Raw genomic sequence first — 23,169 nt, forward strand, 5'->3', positions numbered from 1 at the left:
CATTTTCTTCTCCCACGCTGATCTCTAAATCAAGCTTCCTTTGGGCTTCCGCTTCGATGAACAGCAGGGCTCACCCAGTGATCAGTGTCCTCCAGTGGTCCGTGATCGGTCACTGGGACCTCCCTCCAGCAATCGCGGCTGCGCCGCCACTGTACTCACCCCCCCCGCCAGAGACGGGCCCACTTCCCTGACCCCGCCCCACCCCCGACTGGCCAATCCTCGGCTCCGATTTGGGCGCGTCACAATGGCGCCGTCGCGGTCTCGCCCTCCGACGTCTGCCGCGGAGGCTCCACCCCATCCTGGTCCTTGCGTCCTTCCGGCTCCGTCGTGGAAGCAGGACTGCGCCGTGTCTTCCTGAAGAAGGTGGGGTTCGAGGGAGGCCAGTTCGCTGTTACGCCGGCAGCTGGCAGTGGGACGGGGACGTGGGCCCCTGGGGTGATTGTTTTCCGAGTATCCGGGGTGTGGGGCCGGGCCTGGGCTGGGAACGCCGGGAGCAGGTGAGGTTCCGGAAGCGCCGCGTGCGCTCGACGGGCGGGAGCCGAAGACCCGGGCCTGCCGCGCGCCTAACCCCGCCCCTTGGAAGCCCCGCCCCGAGCGCGCTGCCGGGGGTTTCCATGGTAATGGTAAACAAGCCTCAACTGCCTCAACTACAACTGCCAAGTCCCCCGCTTTCCACCCTTCTCTAGGTGCTCTGGGGGACGGCCTAGGTGTTGGGTGTGAGAGCGGGAGCGTGGAGAATCGGCGCCCAAGGTGAGGGCCGACCAGGCGGGCGACTGGGGGTCCAAGTCTAGGGCCAAACAACCAAGCCGACCAGGAATTGGATCCACTAACGGTGGGAATTTGGGATTGGGATTTGGAGTCAGGGAGGCGGAATCCGAGATCCGTGGCGTAGGACCGCACTCGGAGGTGGGATGGGAGGCCCTGGGCCCATTGGGGATGGTACCGCGTGATTGGGATTTGGGGTTAGGGAAGCGAGTTCTGAGGTCTGCAAGCGCACACCGGAGGCGGAGTGCGGAATGCGGACTGGTCCCACTGGAGTGGGCCGGTGAGGTTGGGATTTGTGGTCAGGGAGGCGGGATCCGAGGTCTAGGGGCGCACACCAGAGGCCTACAGGGGACTGGTCCCACTAGGGTAGGACTGCGGGGTTGGAATTTGGGGTCAGACAGATGAGTTATGGCCAAGGCCTCACACTCGAGGCCCATCCTTGACTGGGACTCGGGGTTTGGGAGCGGTGGTTTGCCGAAGGCCGTATGCCCTGGGACGGGGCTGGCGGGTTTCTCGGCCTCTGTTTGCCGGCGGCGAGTATAAACCTACGTTCGCCTGCGAGAGTAAGTCCTCCGGGCAAGCCCGGGACCCTCCGAGTACTGGAGAGCTCTTTGAAATGAAAGCGGACGCTCACGTGGCTGGAGCCGCTGCGAGTTGCACAAGACTTGGGGGAGGGAGGCCGACTCCGCCCCCCTCCCACGCAGGGCCCCAGCCTCCGCTTGCAGTTCCCGCGGCCTTTTCTTCCTCCTCGTGGCGGCGCGTGTTCCCGGAGCGCCGGTCTCTGCGTTTGTCCCCTGCTTCTAGAGGTATCGTAATTGCGTTTTGAGTGAAAATATTTGACTCAGGATCTTAGTTGGTCACTTCTTCTTGCTTTTGATCTACTTCTTTGTGTTTTTGAATATTTTTGCTGGTCCTCGCTGCTCCCAGGAACTTGTGTGCTCGACCTGGGCTCGGCTGCACCTTCGCCTCCTCCCTCCCAGAGCGTCCCGGAGAGGGCCGGCCGCTCGGGGCTCGACCACTCTGTCGGCTAATTTTCCAGACCGCCCCTGGGTGCGTAAGAATCCCCTCTCGCGTCCCCAGGTGCCCGCGGGAATACCGCCCTGCTACGCGCCGGTCCGGGACGGGACTAAGGGCCCGAGGCCTTCCTCCCGCAGCCACCGGGGCAGCGGCGTTGCCTTCCGCAGGCAGTTAGGACTAGAGGTCTCCCAGTTTTCGCAACTGCGGTGGGTCGCCGGGGGCTTCTGCTTGCCGCCGGGGCCCAGAGCACGCTGGGGCGGGCGCGCGGAGGAGCCATGTGGCCGAGCCTGCCGCAGCCGCCAGTGTCGCGGGCGGGCTGGATAGCTGGGGGGAGGGGTGCGGGCGGGCGGGCGCTGAACCTGGTGGGCTGGGAGTTTGAAGACTGGATCTTTTAAGTCAGAAAGTCATCCGAAGAGTGTCGATTAATATAATTCGTTCTGTCCACTGTGATCAAGTTTTTAAAAGTTAAATATTTCTGATTTTCTAATAAGAATGAAAATACCTCAGGTTAGACAAAGATATATTGGTTTTTTTAAGTAAGAAGTGTGTTTTCAGTGCTAATTTCTGGAAAGATTTATTTTATTTAAAAACAAAAGTAGTCGGGGCCCTGTGGCGCACGTCTATTATCCTAGCGATTCGATTCGGGAGGCTGAGGCATAAGTTCCAGGCCAACCTAGGCAATTTTAGCGTAACCCCCGTCTCAATAAAAACTAAAAAAGATTTGGGGATATGGCTCAGTGGTAGAGCGCCCTGGGTTCAGTCTTCCGGTATCAAAAATAATAAATGAAGAAGAGTAGATTTCTATTTGTTGTACGATCGACCCCAACACACTGCTGTCACTCCCACTAAATTTGTGGGGGAGGGAGTTTGAACCACTGAGTTAAAACCCCAGTCCTTTTTATTTTTTTATATTTTGGTTCCAGGGAATTGAAACCGGGGCGCTTAACCACTGAGCCTTTTAATAATTCTTTAATTTTGAGACAGGATCTTCTAAATTGGTTTTGAACTTGGAATCCTCCTGCCTGTGCCCTTGTCTCTGGGATTACGCCACCACACTCGGCTAAATTTCTTTCTTTCTTTTTTTTTTTTTTAATCCTGACATATCATACATTTGAATCAGATGGGGTATAATTTCTCATTTTTCTGAGTATACAGGTTGCCGAATCACATTGGTCATGCAGTTCGGCTAAATTTCTATTTTTAATGATTATTAAATAATTGGGTTTCTTGTTTGTTTTGTGTAACACTAGAGATTGGACCCAGGCGTGCTTTACCCCTGAGCTATATCCTCAGCCCTTTTAATTTCGAGACCCGGTCTTGCTAAATTGCTCTCCAGCCTCCGTCAGCTGAGAGTAGCTGAGATTACAAAAGTTCCCGCCCCCTCCAGCCCTTTTTTTAAATTTAATTTTATTTTTTTTTTTAGTTGTTGATAGACCTATATTTTATTATATGTGGTGCTGAGAATTGAACTCAGTGCCTCACAAGTCCTAGGCAAGCGCTCTATCACTGAGCTACAACCCCAGCCTCTTTTCTTTTTTAAGCTGTAAGTGACTCCAATTTTCACTTCAGGATGGTGTTACAGAGCTTTTAAGCATAAAATATTAAGGTAAAAATATAAATTGATTTAAGAGAAAATATTGTGTAAAGAGTGACTTTTTTTTTAATCCCCTGTGGCCAATCATTGCCAGCCTAGAGACAGGAGAGGGGCTGTGGTATTTAACCATAATTAGCCCCTTACCAAGCACAGAGCTAGGTAATTTAACCCATTTTCTAATCAGGTGCTTATAACTACTCTAAAGGGGATTATTATTAATCCTGTAGTTGGGGCGGGTGGAGAACTGGGACTTAGGTTTGACAGGGACAGACTTATGCCTGGGCCCCTATCCTCACCTTGTTCTGAGCGGAGATTCTTATGGAGGCCAGCAAGATGGGCAGAGGGAGAACTGAGCTCAGTTAAGACAAGCCTAGTTTATAGCAAATGCCAGACCAGTTATTTAAGATTTTAAATTTTTGTTGTTGCTGAGGGCCTCACCTATGCCAAGCCAAGCACTCTTGAGTTCTACCCATGGCCCTCAGTAAGTCTTATTCATGAACATTCCTCCCTTTTCTAAAGGCTCGTAGACCATAACCATAATACCCTATCACACTTGTTGACACCAGGTATTTAATTCAAAAGTATTGTGTATTAATCCTCAGCCCCCCCCCATTGAACCCAGGTCCTCCAGCCTATTAGGCAAGCACTACCACTGAGCTACAGCCCCATCCAGCTTTAAATATTTTTATATAGGTGGTTGGTTTGAGTCAGGATCCAAACAAGGTCACACCTTATATTTGGTAGATATAAAATGTCTTATTATCTTATTTCTTAATAAGAGCAAATACTATCCACTAGAAATATAGTGCGAGTTTTCCTTTCATGTGACACCTTCAAAGCCCAGTATGAATTTGCTCTTAATAGCACATCAATTTTATACCTATCACATTTCTACTGTGGTAAGTGGCTGCTATATGTTAGTGATCTAAAGCATCCCTTTTCTTAAAAGATCTTCCCTTCGACGTTTGTTGAAAATATCAGGTTGATCCATTGTAAAGTTTCCTTTTCCATGCTGGGTGTTTATTAAATTCCTATGATGTTTTTAAGTCTCTGCGTTTTGTATTTCCTATAAAATGGTAGTAGACCTGTATAAGGTGTTCTGATTTTGATGAGTTTGTAAAGAGTACTTCATTTGAGGTGCTGTGGTCCTGCCAGTGGCTTTAATTCATTAGTGTTCTCTTTTATGATGTAACTCTTGCTGATTACTGCCTAGACCCTTGGTTTTTTCAGTGGTTTCCAAATAGTGATGTATTTTAAGTGTTTTTAGTAATGCATTATAGTTATGCATAAGAGTGGGGTTCACTGTGTCATGTTCATAAATGCATATAACAATTTGCTTCACAAATTAGCTATATTTTAATTTTTATATTCCTTCTTTGGAGGGGGTTACCAGGGATTGAACCTATGGGTGCTTAACCACTGAGCACATACCCAGCCTTGTAATTTTTTCTTAGTCATCAAAATAAAATACATCTTAAAGTGATCAGTTTTCTTTTATTAATCATTTGATTACTTTTAAGATGTACTTTGTTTTATTTTGAGATAGGGTCTTGCTAAATCGCTCTGAGTAGTTGGGATTACAGGTTTGGGCCACCATTCCTAGCTATACTTTCTATTTGAAGGGCCAGTTGAGGGTTTTTTGTTTTGTTTTTTTTTTCCCCCTTTTTGGTACTGGGGCAGTAGAGACAGGGTCTCACTCAGTTGTTTAAGGCCTGGCCAAAAACTTGTGTGATTATCCTGCCCCAGCTTCCCAAGTTGCTGGAGTTACAGGAATGTGCCACAGTGCCCAGTTTGATTTCTTTTTTCTTTCTTTTTTTTTTTAATATTTATTTTTTTAGTTTTAGGTAGGCACAGTATCTTTATTTTTATGTGGTGCTGAGGATTGAACCCAGTGCCTAATGCATGGCATGCAAGCATTCTACCAGTGAGCCACAACCCCAGCCCCCAGTTTGATTTCTTTTTTATGCTTACCAATATTCAGCATAATGAAGTGGATTTATAATCTCTACCATGTGCCCAAGGTGGAAAATTTTTCTAGTCTCATAATGAAGTCATAGATTTTAACATACAGGACATGTTTGTTGATGTTGTATCAGGGATTGAACAACTGAGGGACACTTGCCCACTGAGCTGCATCCCATCCCCAGCCCTATTTTGTATTTTATTTAGAGACAGGGTCTGAGTGCCTTGCTTTTGCTGAGGCTGGTTTTGAACTCCTGTCTTGGCCTCCTGGCTGCAGGAATTACAGGCGTGCCCCTCTAGGATGTGTTGTAATTCAGGCATTTTTTAGATTCTTTGATTCTCTAGTGATCCAGTGTCTGGCCAGTGGGAGCCCTTCATACTGGTTCTTAATATGTCCCTACATTCTAATAATGAGCTACATCTCTAGCCCTTCTAATTATTTCTTGACACATTAACTTAGTAGGTCTTATAAAACACTTAAAAATTACCTTACTTCATACTTTGTCTCCATTGATAAATCAGTGTTAAATTGCAGTGATGACCTTGAAATGGTTGAGTACATTTGCAATCCTGAAATCCAAATTGGCATAATGTTATTGCTTTGTGTATTGCTGGATTTGAGCTAACATTTGCTTAGGATTTTGGCATTCGAGTTTGTGAGTAAATTTAACTTTTGGAAATGGAAAATCAGTTTCAGGTTGATTATAAATCTAAGTGTAAAAGTTCAGGTCAAAGCAACAGAACATTGTAAGTTAGTGAAATATCCATGTGATTTCTTGAGACAGAAAAGGCAGCAATCAATTATTAAGGAAAAAAAGGTATACTAAAATTTATAACCCCTAAATTCTTATTAGAAAGTATGCCCTTTCTATTACAAGACATCTCATGCGGTGCTGACTTTATAAATTTTTGTCTGTCTCTTTTAAGTCTTAACTGTAGATATATATACACACTGCAAAAAAAAAAAAATCCATCATTGACATCCCCATTCTTTTATTTTCCAGTCTAAGCTCCTCTTCTGCTTTTGTGTGTATGTGTGGTTGCTGGGGGTTGGATTCAAAGTTTCTCTAATCCTAGGTAAGCGCTCCCCTGCTGAGTTATGTTGCTAGCCCTTTTTCTTTTTAGATAGGGTATCACACTAAGTTAGTTGCCCAGGCTGGCCTCAGACTTGTGATCCTCCTGTCTCAGCCATTCTGAGCAATTGGCACTGTGCCACTAGGCAGTGGCGTGTGCCAGTAAGCTTGGCTCTATCAGTATATTTTTAAAAGAACACAATCCAGCCATATGTTGGTGAAATTTCTAAATTATAGAGAAAACTGACTTAAAAGTATATTATCTAAATCTCCACTCCATTATGTTTTTTTCCCCCTCCCTCTGTTTCATGATTATTTTTTCTACTTGATTTTTCTAGGCCACTCTTCCTTTGTATCAATAAGGTTTTTCGCCCCCTTTGGTAGTAATTGGGGATGAATTTAATGATTTATGGTAGCTGTAAATTTGTCTTTGTTTTTGGTACCAGGGATCAAACCCAGGGGTGCTTCACCACTGAGCCACATCCCCAGTCCTTTTTTATATTTTATTAGAGGCAGGGTCTCAATGAGTTGCTGAGGCTAGGTTTAAACTCAAGATCCTCCTGCCTCAGCCTCCCTGAGTCTCTGGGATTACAGGTGTGCACCACCACACCAGGCTCCAGAAAGTTTTTAAAAATTCTGTAATGGAGTATCTGAAATTACTCTTGGTTTCGATTGGGTTTTTTCCTATTAAAATATTTATGGTTTTGTTCAGCACGAATTGCTTCCTGAAGCCTGCCTATGATAGAAATATATATATTTTTCTCTGGGAGCTAGAGCCCCTCACTCTTTCATTGCCAAGTTTCTAAGTTCTTTTCCTCCTCCTTTTCTCTATGGCATCCCCCAGGACAATGCTGTGTTCTTTTGAAGTTAGAAACAAGGAATCACTAGGAGCTATAGTTCCTGTCTGGACTCTTGGTGTGGCCAGTATGAGAGATAAGATAAAGTGTCAGATTTCTGTGAAGGCTTTTTGAGGAAGCCCATCCCTCCTAGACCCCAAGGAACAACTTTTCTGAAGGGACTATGGGCTGGCATTGCAGAGGTCTCTCTGGAGACAAGGAACCCAAACCACAGACTTCTTGAGGCTTGCCCAGCTCCAGGATCTGACTGCTGTTAGTGGTTTTGCTCAGGGGAGAAGGGTAAAGAAACCTTGACTCGGGCCGTGGTAGTTTAGGATCCTTACCCCCCCACCTCTGCTTCTTTCAGTTGTATTTTCTTTAATTGAATCTAAACATGTTTCTTAGGTATGCTGTGATTTTATTAGCTGGGGTAAGAACTACCAATATGAATCCAAATGAGGAAATTTTTCTCTCAGTGGAGAACAAATTTAAGACGAGCTAGGCACTAGTTGTCCCAGCAACTCAGGAGGCTGAGGCACAGGTTCCAGGTCAGCCTGAGCAACTGCTAGACCTTATCTCAAAAAAGGACTGGGGATGTACTTCAGCAGTAAGTACATCAATCCCAGATGTAAAGTTTTTAGTTTTTCCTATTAAATATTTTTTAAGTTGTTGACAGATCTTTATTTTTATGTGGTGCTGAGAATTGAACCCAGTGCCTCACACATGCTGGGCAAGTGCACTTCCACTGAGCCCCAGCCCCTTAATACAGATATGCAAAAAATATAGTGTAAGGTAAAATTGAAAAAATGAACACTGAAGAAAACAGTAGTATTATCCCAGATTTAACTTAGTATACTAAATAAAGGGCCTCCTCAGAGTTAAAAAATAGTGGATCATGACATTCCTTTTGGATAAAAATGTAGTGAAGGAGTAAAATTTGAAATGTTAACATAATGAAACAATAGCATCTTGGTCCTTTATAACTCTTACGATAGTGTTGTGTACGGATTGGCTCAGACTCCTCATTTCAGATCCATCAGCCCCCTGAAAAGTTAAGTATAATGATGTATGTGGGTACATGTTTTTGATGAAGCTGGTCCAGACTTGCATGATATGTTTAAAAGCCGCTCATTTGGGACTTTAAAAAAATTGCTGGGTTGGAAGAGAATTTTTGAGGCCATTAAATACAATTTCTGGCAGAATCAGAAGACAGTAATAATAAATAGTCCAGGGGCTGGGGTTGTGGCTCTAGTGGTAGAGCGCTTGCTTCACACATGTGAGGCCCAGGGTTCGATCCTCAGCATCACATAAAAATAAAATAAAGGTATTGTGTCCAACTACAATGAAATAAATAAATAAATAGTCTAGGCTCTGCTCATATACTATATATACCACCATGAAGTTATTCCTCAGACCCATCCAACCTCATATGGAGAACAAATATGAGCAGCACATACTGTATCCCAAAAGAATTTACCACAAAAATATTAATACAAAGGAACCGTGTGACAAGGGGCTACATGAAAAATAAAAATTTCTAACAAGTGTCCAGGAGGAATAGGTAGGCAGGGTACAAAGGGAAAACATTATATTTGAGCTTCCACCTTCTATATTTAAACCATAACTATTTGGGAGAGGGGGATGCTCACCTTCATTCCACATGAAATTCTATTACTGTTTTCCACCCCATCACTCACATAGAACCCCAATCTGAGTTCATCCCCATCAAAACTTTTCATTTATTGATTTCCTGTATTCCGCTCTTCTGTAGACTTATGAAGGTGGAGACTATGCCCGTCTTTCCCACCATCTTATAAGTGCACGTTTTTTTTTTTTTTTTTTTTTTTTTTTAAAGAGAGAGTGAGAGAGATAGAGGTAGAGAGAGAGAGAGAATTTTTTAATATTTATTTTTTAGTATTTGGCGGACACAACATCTTTGTTTGTATGTGGTGCTGAGGATCGAACCCGGGCCGCACGCATGCCAGGCGAGCGCGCTACCGCTTGAGCCACATCCCAGCCCCAAGTGCACGTTTTTTGCTGAATAGTCAAATCTCTTTTAAAGTTTGGCACCTTTTTTTGCCTGTCACTCAAAATCTTTCACATTTCTCCAGTTCTCACCAGTCTCTCTTTTTGGGGTTACCATGATTGAACCCAGGGGCACTTTACTACTGAGCTACATGTTTGAAATGATATAAAAAATTGCTTAGGATCTCACTAAACTGTTGAGGCCAGCCTAAAACTTTCAATCCTCCTGCTTCAGCTGGCATCACAAGCATGCACCACTGCTCCCTGTGCACCATTCATTTCCATATAGCACCTGAATTGTTCTAAAAAGCAAAACTTTCCACTGATTTTAGAATATAAAATGTCACAGTGGGCCTTCAAGGATATGAAGAATCTTGTCTGGCCAGGCACAGTGTCGCATGCCTGTAATTCCAGCTGAGGCAGGAGGATCCCCGAGTTCAAACCCAGCCTCAGCAACTTAGGCCCTAAGCAACTCAGCAAGACCCTGTCTCTAATAAAATATAAAAATTGCTGGGGATGTGGCTCAGTGGTTAACTGCCCCTGTGTTCAATTCCTGTACAAAAGAAAAAGAATCTTGTCTGCAGCCTCCTTTCATTGTACTCAGACTGCAGTTTTCCTCTTCCCTGGCTCAAGTCATTTGTACATATTCTTTCTTCCTCTTCACCCTCACAAGACAAAACATAACTTGATTGATAATAACACTTGCCTTGACTTAGTCACAAAACTGTTAATTTAAGGCATACAAAAAAACCACTCAAGTGCAACAAATACATTCCAGATGAAATACATGGTAAAATGCAAACTGATCATATAAATTACCAAGAATATTTTTGAAAGAGGACTTTAAGAAGCACACTTAAAGAATGCTTATCAGTTAAGACCATTACCAAATAGAGCACTCTTTCTGAAAACAAGCCAATTTTGTGACTAATTTTCCTTCACAATATTGTTTCACTCCTTGAATGTGGGAATTTTTAGTGTTTTTCTCACTTTACTTGAGATAGCTGGATTTTGAAGCCTGAGAATCCTTTATACTAAGAATAAGCAAGGAATTAGGGTTGATAGCTTGTTATTTTATATCATTTCAAACATTCAAAAGTAAAAAGTATAATAAAAATGAACTCCCATGTACCACCAGTCACCCAGCTTCAATTAACAATCAGACAATTTCAGGATGTATCTCTTAAAAATTAACTTCCTCATTTTTTAAAACAATTCTGTCAGACCTAAAGTGTAAATTTCTAGATTTCTAGTCAATGTTTAAATTTCCCTTATTGCCCTACAAATGTTTACCAGTTTGAATCGAGCCAAATCTGCTTGGACAGCAGCACACACAGGTATAGGTAGAAGGATGGTAAGTTCAAGGCCAGCCTGGGTAATGTAAGAATGTAGGGAAATACTGTCTCAAAATAAAAAGGGCTAGGGGTATAGCACAGAAATAGAATTTTCCTGGGTTCAACCCCTATGTGTGTGGGGGGGAGGGGGCAAAATATGTCCCTTGACTTGTTTTGTTCTTGAAATCTTTAAAAGCTTTTCCATAGATAAATGCCATGTTTCCACCACCACCCCCCCCCTTGGAGCTATTCTGTGGAAGGACTGGCTGATTTACTATTGTGAGTTTCCCTTCTGCATCACAATATTCTTGGTACCTTTTCCCTATAACTCGTACAAAGTGGTGATTATCTCTAGTAAATAATTCTGAAAACTTTTTTCTTTTAAAAATGACAGTAATCCCAGCCGCCCTCGAGGCTGAGGTAGGAGGAGCAGGAGTTCAAAGTCAGCCTCCGCAATTTGTGAGAACCTGTCTATAAACAAAATATTAACAGGGGCTGGGGATGTGGCCTAGTGGTTAAGTGCACCATCCTTTCTCCCAAGACGGTTTTTAAATGTCAAATGAAAGTATAATGAAAATAAACATATACATCACCAGGTTTCATCTGTAAATATTTCTATTCTTCATAATGAGGGGTCTTTTTTTTAAATTTATTTTTTAGTTGAATACAATACCTTTATTTATTTTTATGTGGTGCTGAGGATCAAACCCAGGGCCTCACACTTGCTACGCCTACTAGCTAGCTCTACCGCTGAGCCACAACCACCCCAGACGAGGGTCTTTTCAAGAAATAAAGAAATCCACAATAACAAAACAAAATTTATTTTCTAATTCTTTAACAAAATAGTCACTGCCCATTACCACGATTACTTTATAATTCTAGTGGCTCATTTGAAGTAGAATTTAAGTTTCATAAAATTTATAGCTGACAAGCAACTATTTTATTAACAGCATTTTTAAAGGTGTCTTAAAATAGGTGAGTCCATGTTCAAATGTACAAAATATTGCTTCCACCTTTCCACTGTAGAATCTAACCTCCTTCAGAGATCATTTGTTTTTAATTTGATGGTTTCTTTTCCACGCTTCCTCCCCTCTCTGGTAGCTGGTACTGTGGACTTTGACCGGTTGCTGCCTCGCTCCTTTCTAGAACTCACTGAGAACTGTCTTCCCGGTTGCTTTCTTCTCTCCTACCCCCACTTCCTGCCTTGGTCGACCGCGCGGGCCGCGGGCCGCACCTGCAGGAACGCGTTTCCCATTGGTGACATCTTGGCGGGCCCGGCGGCCGCACTTCCTCCTCTGCACCCCGTGACCCACGTCCGGCCTCCGGCTTAGATCACGCGGCCTCTGCTCCCGTACTTCGGACCCGACGGCCTAGTCCGGGCGTGGTGAGCCGCGCGGGGGTACTTGCCCCCCAGCGCTCTTCCTCTGTCTCTCCCCTCCCTACCCAGACCCCTTTCTGGCTTTCCTTCCCGGACCTCGGGACGCAAACCTGACCTGGTAACTCTCTAGCCGCCGGGAAGTTCTCCGGCCTGTAACTGCCCGTCGCCCGTTCTCCCCCCTCCCCCCCCCCCCCCGCCAACCCGCTCCCACTGCCGCCGCCGGGGCGCTTTTCTCCCCACCCCCACGCGGCGGGTGAGCTCCGTCCTCCCTAGCTTTCCCCTGCCGCCCGCTGGCCCTTGGAGGAGCTCCAGCAGCTCCTCCCCCACTCCGCCCGAGAGGCAGTGAGTCCCCCTCCCCCGCTGCTCGCCCCGCCCCCGCCCGGAAGCTCCCGCCCAAGCGGGAGCCGGAGCCCGCGCAGGCCCGGGCCGACCTTCCTGCCCGGCCGGAGCTCTCCGGGCTGTGGGTTCGTCAGGTGGAGGCCGGAGGGAACGCCGTCACCTTGTCACCGGATCTCGGCCTTGCTTCCCGCCAAAACAGTGCCGCGCCCCTGGGGTTTCGACCCTCACAGAAAGCACTTGCTCCAGTGATTTGAACTTCCTTTTCAGGTTAAGAACAAAAAGATGCACCTGGACTTTCCCCAGAGCCTTCTACGTTTCTAAGCGTCGGTGGAATTTGAGGTTCTCTGGCTGCGAGCCGCGCTTACTTGATGAAAGAAATCAGCCCTACCTTCCTCAGTGGTAAGTCTTAGCAGAAAAGTCCGCGGCGTGGCCCTCACGGCCTCGGCTCCTGTGGACTTTTGACTTGAGTAGAACTTTAAGTAAAATAACCTGGCTGGAAACTCGCCGCCACCGGGAGGTTCAAACTGATTTACAAAATAGAGGGAGGGGTGGGCTCCTAGTGAAAACTGCTGGGGACGCTAAGATGAGAAAGGAGGGCGAGGCCAGGGTCCCACCCGAGCCCCTGTCCTAAACAAAAGAACAACGTGGGTGGTGCCTGAACTGCCCTGTTTACTCGGCTGATAAACCCAACTAGCCAAGGATTTAAATGCGCACCCTGTTTATCTTGATTAGAACTACCTGAAGGCGGTGTAAATCCAGTCTAACCAGTATCACCGAGTGGGAAGAGCATATTCTTTTGAGCTTATTAGAAACGCAGGACAATATCAGTCCCCAGTCGCTTCTGGGTTTTCTCTAGTCCCCTCGGTGATCCATGTGCGTGCTCAGGTTTGAGAACCATCGATCTAGAATTCGGCTGGCTACACTGTCACACCATCTTGTCTCCAGGGGGCAGTTATGCAAAGTCCTCCCAGCTAAATCTGAAAACGGGAGAAGTTTTTTGTGCGGTGGTGTTTTTTTGTTGTTGTTTTTGTTTGTTTTAAATACACTCAATTACAATTGCTGTGCTGTTAGCAGTAAGACTGGGTCTTTTAATCTGCCTCTAAACACACACACCCACACACACAGTGTTAGTGCGTTTCAAGTGTTAAAAACTTCTCTGAAGGAATTAAAGTGATCTGGCTTCCAGCTGTATGTCTCCCAGAGGGGCCTCAGGTGTTAGTGGGTGGACTAAGTTAGAAAAATCTTTGGAGCTGGAATAAACAAGGGCAGAAATGGATCTACTCTGTAAGGTTTTTCTGCCTGCAAGAGACAGGAAATGGGAAGTTGAAGGGTTTTGAAAACTTGATTCCAGGGTATATTTTAAACTACCTTTTCCTTTGTGTGTGTGTCTGTGTGTGTGTGTTTTTGTTGTTGCTGTCAATTGACTTTATTTATATGTAGTGCTGAGACTAAAACCCAGTGCCTCACACATGGTAGGCAAGTGCTTTACCACTGAGCCCCAACCCCAAACTACCATTTCTTAATAAGTTTCCCAATAACTCTTACTTTCCATTTGTATAGTCCCTCAGCAGTATCTTAAGAAATAATCACAGGAAGTTTGTAAGACAAGGCAGATGTAATTGTTCTAAGACTACAGACAGATTCAGCAGGGTTAACTGACTTTCCCATTTCACATTTTCAAAACTAAGAATACTACTTAATTCTCAGAAATATTCCATAGACTTCAGCCCATGCCTAGTTCTTTGGAGACAGCTTTCTCAGGTGACTGAGAATGTAGTTGTTTTTCCTATTGAAAACCATATTTCAACATCTCTCTTCATATAATTAAAAGATCAATGTCAGATCAAATACATTTTGCTCAAAGTTAGTTACCAAATAAAACTGGGAGAGTCCTTTGAGTGTCTCCACACTGCCCCCAGAGGGATTCTTGTAAACTGTAAATTAAGTAAAACAATTTCTAGCAAATAGTGTTGTCAGGGTGCCCATCCCAGTGAAAGGCAAGCTGCCACTTTCATCTCTAGACATGCTCTCTTTTTCCTCATCAGTATTTCAATTTTCTCCCATGGGGTATTTCCCTTCTGTTCTCTATATTACCCTATGAAAAGGTAAACTTTCGAATTGCTGTTGGGATGGGTATTGTGAAATTTAACTGTGTCCACCCAGGGATATAAAGGGTCTCTCTGGCCTGTTGGAGCTTAAAGTTATCTCTCTCTCTTTGTAACAAATAATCTCTTTTGTTGTTATTGTTTTAGGACAATTTGTTACCTACTTTAAGTGTCTCCCACTGAAGGCATCCATCTTTCCTTGAGGTAAGAAAAGTCTTTTTTTTTTTTTTTTTTTTTAGTTACATTTCATTTGTTAAACAGAAAGTGTTTTTCTTAGAAGTTTAAAGTACTTTCTGCCACTACTTTAAATCTAACTTTGAACAGGACTCCACTATTTTCAACTGAGTTTTAGTTAATGAAAAGTTAAGGGCTTCTAGAAAATGGGGTATAAAACTGATTCTGGAGTAAAAATGAGCAATAGGTGTATTAAATGTAGGGATGGTTCAGCAAAAAAGTGCTTTTTTTCTCATACCTTCAGAGAGGAAATCACTTTGTATCTGAAGCAACATTTATAATCTGTAAGGGTTTCTACTAGGAGTCATTTTAAGTCATTCTTTGAAATGTCTGTGTTGTTTTATGCTTCTCTTGCATGTCTTTTCAGCCTAGCTAGGCTGCTGCATTCTTGAGGAAGCTGTTGACCCCACATTGGCCAGTTAATCCTTTGCTAATCTTGGTCCTGCTGTGCCAGGCCTGTGATGAGGATGAGGTCACAGTGGACAACAGAACAGAGTCTGTTCCCAGTAGATATCCAATGCAGTTTTTAAGACACTTTAAACCACAAAAAGAGTACTATGGGAATGTAGGACTATGAGTTTTAGGTTGTGGATAATGGGAAGATCTTTTGGAAAGATGAGCTATTGGAGCAGAGACCTAAAGGATTAGCAGGATTTAGCTAGAAAGAAGGTTGGGCAGGGTATATTTGGAGGGAGAATTACCATGTGTGTCAAATCCCTGAGATTGGGGGTGTATGTATCAGAATAAAACAAACAAAAGCTTGAGCTATGATTGGGTTGGATTGTTTTTTGTTGTTTAATATTTATTATTTAGTTGTAGTTGGACAGAATACCTTTACTTAATATTTATTTTTATGTGGTGCTGAGGATCGAACCCGGGCCGCACGCATGCCAGGCGAGCATGCTACTGCTTGAGCCACATCCCCAGCCCTGGGTTGGGTTTTTTGATGGAGTGTTTGTTTGGTACTAGGGATTGAACCCAGGGCCTCACACATGCTGAGCAGATACTGTACCACTGGATTACATCCCCAGCCTATGCTTGGAAAAAAATTTTTAAATGAGACAAGGGTAGCTAGAAATAGGCTATCCTTTGTATTGGAATTAATAGATGGATATGAAAGAAATGCAGAAAGAAAATTCTTTCCTTTGGTAAAGGAGGGAATTAATGAGTTCTTACTCTGCCATGCAATGTATATACCTGTGAGAAACTTTTTATATTTTTATTTTGTTTGGTACTGGAGATTGAACCCAGGGGTGCTTTACCATTAAGCTACAGTTTTTTTTTTTTTTTTTTTTTTTTTGGTAAGAGAGTGTCTTGCTAATATGCTTGAATATCTTGCTAAGTTGTTGAGTCTGATTTCAAACATGCAATCCTCTTCCCTCAGCCTCCTGAATCAAGTTCCTAAGATCACAGCATGCTTCATCACACCCAGCTGTGAAAAACCTTTAAATGGTCCCTAACTTATCATGATTGAATGATTTTTCAACTTTCTGATGGTGTAAAGAAGGCCCCATTCAGCACTATTTTAAGATGGACTTTGTGTAACTATAGACTGATGTAAATATGCTAAGCATATTTAAGTGTATTAAAAGGCATTTTAGGATATGTCCAACTTATGATGATAGGTTTATTGGCATTTAACCCCATCATGATTATATCTGTTGTTGGAAATCAAGAAATAACACAGGGCAGGAGACAGTAGCACATGCCTGTGATAACAGCAACCTGGGAGGCTGAGGCAGGAGGATTGCAAGATAAAGGCCAGCAGCCTCAGAAACTTAGCAAGGCCCCAAACAACTTGGTGTGAGACCCTGTTTCAAAATAAGTAAAAAGGACTGGGGATGTAGCTCACTGGTAAATTGCCTCTGAGTTCCAGTATCAAAAGAAAGAAAAAGAAATACTGAACAGGATTTAGGAATGAGGGCCCTGTGGAAAATGAGATAACATAAGGGTTTGAGAGGCTGGGAGAAGTTAAGAATTCAGTTATTTTCTGATGCCTCTGGTTGCAGGTAAGGCCATTCATGCTGTTATTGGAAGGCTATAGAGATAGAGAAAATGATGAGTTCATTTTTGGTACAGGGGAGCTATGCATTTGTATGTATACATCAGGCTTATTATTAAATAGGTTGCCAGAAGCATATTTTATCATTAGGAAATAAAGTGGAAATGAGTGAAAATGAGGAGAGTTAAATGTTAGTGGTGATGCATGTGTATAATCAATCCTAGTTACTTGGGAGGCTGAGGCAGGAGGATTGTAAGTTTGAGACCAGCTAGGGCAACTTAGCTAGGCACTCCCCAAAAATGAAAAGAATTGGACTGGTAATATATGTAGCTCAAATGATAGAGTACTAGAGTGTTTGTCCTAGTATGTGTGAGGCCCCAGCTTGGATCCCCAACACTGCAAAAAAGAAAAGTGTTTTGGATGTAGGTCAGGGGTAAGCACCCTGGCTTCAATTCTCTGAAGAAGAACTTCTCTAGGTGGTTGTCCAGGACAGAGGTATGGGTGAGGATATCAGCTATAAGAAGGGGCAAATTTTTTTTGTTTTATAGATTCCTGCTACAGCCATGGAACAGATACTTGGAATCTTCCAAGGGTCTGGTTTTATTGGCATATAAAATAATAAAGAAGTACATGCAAATTCTGTTTTAGAAGGGACTGAAATATGGTTCATGAAGCCTAAGCTGGGTCATGAGAAATAAGGAGAGAAGGGGGTGTGGATAAGGAAGCTGGGGTCTATGAAGAACATTGGCAGTTGTGAACTTGAGAAGATATGATTGCAGAGTGGGATTTCAACAGGGTTATGCTTGGACTTGTGGAAGTCAACTGGTGGTAATAGTACCTAGGGAATGGGGAGATCCCTAGGTCATTGGACATAGGAATCCAGGAAGAAATGATATGTTAGATGAATTATGTATTCTCCAGGGTGGCTAGACCTAAGGCTGGGAACAGAAAGTAGTATTTCCAGATTCTTCCATAAGTGAGAAGTATATCCAGAGTGTAGGTCATGGACAACAGGACAGAGTGTTGGGCCTGACTGGGCAATGGGAGTGGAAGAGCTCAAGGAACCCTCACTTTTTTATTTATTTATTTATTTGTGATGCTGAGGATCAAACCCGGGGCCTCCCATGTACTAGATGAGCAATCTACTGCTGAGCCATAACCCCAGCCCCTAGGAAGCCTCACTCTTGGTCATCACCCTAAGGAGTCCAATAAAAACGTTTCCTGAAAAGATTACTAAATTGTTAGTGTAGGAGGAGAGCTATTAGTACTTTTTGCCACAGCAGCATGTTGTTGCACTGAGGGGACCAGTGCCAGTTACGGGGTCTTCAGTAAGGCCTAGGAGGTAGTGCTCAGGAAGTACATGTTTATTCAATTTGTATGTGCAGTTGATATGTTTATGCATAGGAGAGCAATACAGATTAGTCCCCCCTCATCCCTTTCCCATCAGCAAGGGTAACACCTTAAGTACATGTGGCATTTGCATTCTAAATCGTGATAATGTGGATAAATTCTCAGTGTTAGGTCTTGGTGATATTTTCAGGTTATTGCATATAGAGGTGTTTTTTTGTGCCCTTACACCATTACTGGGGGATGTGGAGAGGCTATTTTTCAATTCTTCATTTACAAGTAAGCATGCAGGTAGCATTCTTGTCATTTGTGGTCTGATGTAGATACAGGTGAGTGAAATTCTTACACAATGTAGTGTGTGCCTTTTTAACTTTAGAAGAATTTTAAAATTAACCTGCTAAGCATGGGTGGTTTTGAATGAGTTGTATATCACTATGGTACTAATATAATGTCATTAATTTGATTTTCCTTGATGCCTGTGCAGCTCAGTAGTCCATATATCATAAATTTCCCTTTTTTTCCCCTTTCCTCAAATCTTTTTCTACATGATAGTTTACACTTCTTAAGAAAGCCACCAGTTTTTGTTTGATTTGGGGGGGAAGGTTGATGCTGGAGATTAAACCCAGGATCTCATACATGCTAAATATACACTTTACTACTGAATGAAATATACACCACAAATTTCCATATACTTCAGTGTCATCTTGTACATTGATGATTTAAAATATTTTTTACTGTAAATTGCAGTATGCTTATTATTATACCTCATATACAGACATTTCTGCTTGTCTTTCAGTTTGGCTTCAGACTTGCATTTGGTTGAAGTGACAGGAGAACAGAATCATACTTGTTATCTTGTATTCTGACAGCATTATTGCTGAGGAGAATACTGATGATTTTGTTTACTTGGATTGGAACTAGGGTGCTCTACCACTGAGCTACATCCCCAGCCTTTTATTTTGAGACAGGGTCTCACTGAGCTGCTGATGCTGGTCTCAAGTAACTAGAGTATACCACCCCACCCAGGGAGAATAATGAAAAGGTTTCACCCCAGTATTTAAAAAAAAAAAAAAAACACTTAACTGTCTTGATTTTTATGTGGTGCTGAGGAGCAGATCCAGTGCTTCATGCATGCTAGGTGATCACTCTACCACTGAGCCACAACCCCAGCCCCAAAAGAGCTATTTTTTATTTGGTGCTAGGGATTTAACCTAAGCCTTGTACAAAAACATGTGCTGTGCACCGACCTTCACACCCTAACCCCAAATTTTATTGGGTGCCAGGGATTGTCTCTGGGGGCTGGGGAGCTTAATCATTGAGCCATATCCCCAGCCCTTTGTATTTTTGGAGAGAGGGTCTTACTAAATTGTTTACAACCTCACCAAGCTATTTGATATGGGGTTTTCCTAAGTTGTTTAAGACCTAGCTAAGTGAAGACTGGCTTTGAATTTCCAATCCTCCTGCCTCAGTCTCCCAAGTCCCTGCGATTATATCCATGCAAACTATGCCCAGCTCCAAATTCATTTTTTTACCAATTATAAAACAAAACTACTTATTAGTGGAGTAATGTGATATTTCCAAGTGTGTGTATGTATACATACACCCCATACATGTATAATATTTTAATCAGGCTAAACATACCTGTTAAACATTTGTTTTTTCATGGTGAAAACTTTGGAATTTTTGTATGTAACTGTCTGTGGTCATATTCTGCTGTGTAGTAACACTAGAACTTGTTCCTATCTAACTAACTTAGTGTATTCATTGGTCAGTTTTTCCCAATCTCTGGAAACTACCATTTCTGCCTAACTTCTATAAGATCAACTTTTCTTTTTTTTCCCCCCCTTCTTATTTAATTCTACACATATCTATCTTTCCTGGGTTATTTCATGTATTGTCCACTTCTACCTCAAATTTTTTTTTTTTTTTGGTGGGTTGACACAGTGATGCTGAGGATTAAACCCAGTGTCTCGCGCATGCTAGGCAAGCACTCTACCTCTGAGCCACAACCCCAGCCCCATCCACTTCTATTGTTAAGCAACAGAATTCCATCTGTTTTACTCATTAGTTGACAAGACATTCTGCTTGTTTCCATTTCTTGGCTATTGTGAATAGTGCTACAGTGGACATGGGAATTCAGATGTCTCTTTGGTCAACTGATTTAATTTCCTCTGGATATATACCCAGTAGTGGGATTGCTGAATTATATGGTGTAGCTTAAGAAGCTGGTCTCTCTCTCTGGCACAGGCTGCCCTGAAATTCCTAGGTTTAAGCGATCTCCCACCTTAGCCTCTCAAATGCTGGAACTACAGGTAGGTACCACCACATACCTGCCTTTTGTTTGTTATTTAAGACAGGGTCTGACTAAGTTACCAAGCTTAGGCTGGCCTCCTACTTGGTCCTCCTACCTTGACCTCCCAAGTCATTTGGATTCCAGGTGCATGTGGTACATCTCACTATTTCTATTTCACTCATCCTTAACCTTCTGCATTATTAAAAAAAAAATGGGGACATTATTTATTGCATATTGTTTTGCATAGTAATGAAAAGTTATGTAAAGTTGTTTTTGCCTTTTTTTTTTTTTTCTCCAGCCACAGAAACCTGTGCCCAAGCTTGTCTGACATCTGCCTTGTCAAGTGTCCATGATGCTGGGCCCTGAGGGAGGTGAAGGTTTTGTGGTCAAACTCCGTGGCCTGCCCTGGTCCTGCTCAATTGAGGACGTGCAGAACTTTCTCTCCGACTGCACAATTCACGATGGGGTTGCAGGTGTCCATTTCATTTACACTAGAGAAGGCAGGCAGAGTGGTGAGGCTTTTGTTGAACTTGAATCAGAAGATGATGTAAAAATGGCCCTGAAAAAAGACAGGGAAAGCATGGGACACCGATACATCGAGGTGTTCAAGTCACACAGAACCGAGATGGATTGGGTGTTGAAGCACAGTGGTCCAAACAGCGCCGACACTGCCAATGACGGCTTCGTGCGGCTTCGGGGACTCCCGTTTGGATGCACAAAGGAAGAAATCGTTCAGTTCTTCTCAGGGTTGGAAATTGTGCCAAACGGGATCACATTGCCTGTGGACCCTGAGGGCAAGATTACAGGGGAGGCCTTCGTGCAGTTTGCCTCACAGGAATTAGCTGAAAAGGCTCTAGGGAAGCACAAGGAGAGAATAGGGCATAGGTATATCGAAGTGTTTAAGAGCAGTCAGGAGGAAGTTAGGTCATATTCTGATCCGCCTCTGAAGTTCATGTCTGTGCAGCGGCCGGGGCCCTATGACCGGCCAGGCACAGCCCGGAGGTACATTGGCATCGTGAAGCAGGCGGGCCTGGAGAGGATGAGGTCTGGTGCCTACAGTGCAGGCTATGGGGGCTATGAGGAGTACAGCGGCCTGAGTGATGGCTACGGCTTTACCACCGACCTGTTTGGGAGAGACCTCAGTTACTGTCTCTCAGGAATGTATGACCATAGATATGGAGATGGTGAATTCACAGTGCAGAGCACCACTGGCCACTGTGTCCACATGAGGGGGCTGCCCTACAAAGCAACAGAGAACGACATTTACAACTTCTTCTCTCCACTCAACCCTGTGAGAGTCCATATTGAGATTGGCCCTGATGGTAGAGTGACGGGCGAAGCAGATGTTGAGTTTGCCACCCATGAAGAAGCTGTGGCAGCTATGTCAAAAGACAGGGCCAACATGCAGCACAGATACATAGAACTCTTCCTGAATTCAACAACAGGGGCCAGCAATGGGGCTTATAGCAGCCAGGTGATGCAGGGCATGGGGGTGTCAGCTGCCCAGGCCACCTATAGTGGCCTGGAGAGCCAGTCAGTGAGTGGCTGTTATGGGGCCGGCTATAGCGGTCAGAACAGCATGGGTGGATATGACTAGTTTTGTAGTAACATTTGAGTTATTTCAATCAAATTTTCACAGGCAGCCAACAAGCAGTGAAAGCAGTTTATAACTAGAGAAAGCTGTGGGACCCATTTTGCACCATGAGTTTGTGAAATCTGGATTAAAAAATTACCTCTTCAGTGTTTTCTCATGCAAACTTTTCTTCTAGCATGTGATATTGAGTAAACTAAAAACTATTTTCTTCCGCTTTTCTTGATTAACATTTTGGTAGTATACTTCAGAGTGATGTTATCTGAGTTAAAGTAGTTTTAAGTATGTTAAATGTGGATCTTTTACACAACACCACAGTGAACACATTGGGGAGATGTACTTTTTTGGAGAACTCAAAGGTGCTAGATCCCTAATTCAAAGAGAAACATTTCTCATGTTTGTTTGTTCTATTTTTTTCCTTCTTCATTTAAAATTTTTAGGTTAAGATTAAGCTTTTTAAAGTTAGTTTTGAGAACTGAGACACAATACTAATACTGTAGGAATTGGTGAGGCCTTGACTTAAAGCTTTCTTTGTATTGTGATTTCCTTTTGGGTGTATTTTGCTAAGTGAAACTTGTTAAATTTTTTGTTAACTAAATTTTTTTCTTAAAATAAAGACTTTTTCACAATGACTGGCACAGATTATCTACTCAGCAAAGGTAGCAAAATGGGTGGTTGGAAAGAACTCATTTTAATCCTAATGTATTTTAGTGTCAATTTGAAAATTACTTAGTTATCAAATATATGATCTTTATATTCTTAGAATTGAGGTTAAAATAAAAGTAATAAAAATGTTCAATATGTGCATGGTGGAAATGGTGACTGGAAACATCCCAGCAAATATGAAGAAGGACACAACCCCAGCCACCTTTGACTTGCATGCATTTGTGTATTTTGTTTTCTATTTTTTGTGCTCCGTACTTAAGTTGTTTGCAATATCCCACTTTTCCCTATGATGCTAGAGTTCAATATTGTTCATAGCTAGAGCCGTTAGCCACAGCTCTTTTCACATGTTTTATAAAATGTGCTGTTTAAATGTTCTGGATTTTTTTTTTTTTTTAAGATTATTTCCATAGGAACATCATTCCTGAATTAGAATTAGCAATGACAGATTTTTACAGGATGTGCATACTTTTACTTTTTGTATTACTGGAGATTGAACTCAGTCATTTTACCACAGAGCTATATATCCCTAGCCTTTATTTTGACTCAGGGCCTTGTAGCAAGTTGATCTTGAATTTATATTCCTCCCCCCTCAGCTTCTCAAGGAGCTG

The 23,169-nt window shown here is 43.1% G+C and overlaps 1 protein-coding gene across 6 annotated transcripts; it reads left to right on the forward strand.

The window, feature by feature from the left end:
• The first annotated feature begins 251 nt into the window (after nt 1-251).
• Hnrnpf (heterogeneous nuclear ribonucleoprotein F) lies at nt 252-22,527 on the forward strand. 6 transcript variants are annotated; one of them, XM_046458377.2, is made up of 4 exons: nt 252-363; nt 12,591-12,722; nt 14,576-14,632; nt 20,603-22,527. In XM_046458377.2, exon 4 carries the CDS (start codon nt 20,654-20,656, stop codon nt 21,899-21,901), a length of 1,248 nt encoding a protein of 415 aa, XP_046314333.1. In that variant the 5' UTR covers nt 252-363; nt 12,591-12,722; nt 14,576-14,632; nt 20,603-20,653; the 3' UTR covers nt 21,902-22,527. The 6 variants fall into 6 exon arrangements, with proteins under 6 accessions (XP_046314333.1, XP_046314338.1, XP_046314334.1 ...); XM_046458382.2 differs by lacking the exon at nt 252-363 and adding an exon at nt 613-750; XM_046458378.1 differs by lacking the exon at nt 252-363 and adding an exon at nt 1,464-1,571.
• Nucleotides 22,528-23,169: the final 642 nt, after the last annotated feature.

Source organism: Marmota monax, unplaced genomic scaffold (assembly GCF_021218885.2).
Source record: "Marmota monax isolate L192 unplaced genomic scaffold, Marmota_monax_Labrador192_F-V1.1 WCK01_AAM20220418_F8-fsc00161, whole genome shotgun sequence".
Classification (NCBI taxonomy): Eukaryota; Metazoa; Chordata; class Mammalia; order Rodentia; family Sciuridae; genus Marmota; species Marmota monax.

Coding starts and splice junctions, on each gene's coding strand:
- Hnrnpf (XM_046458377.2), top strand. CDS start 20,654: ATGATGCTGGGCCCTGAGGGAGGTGAAGGTTTTGTGGTCAAACTCCGT.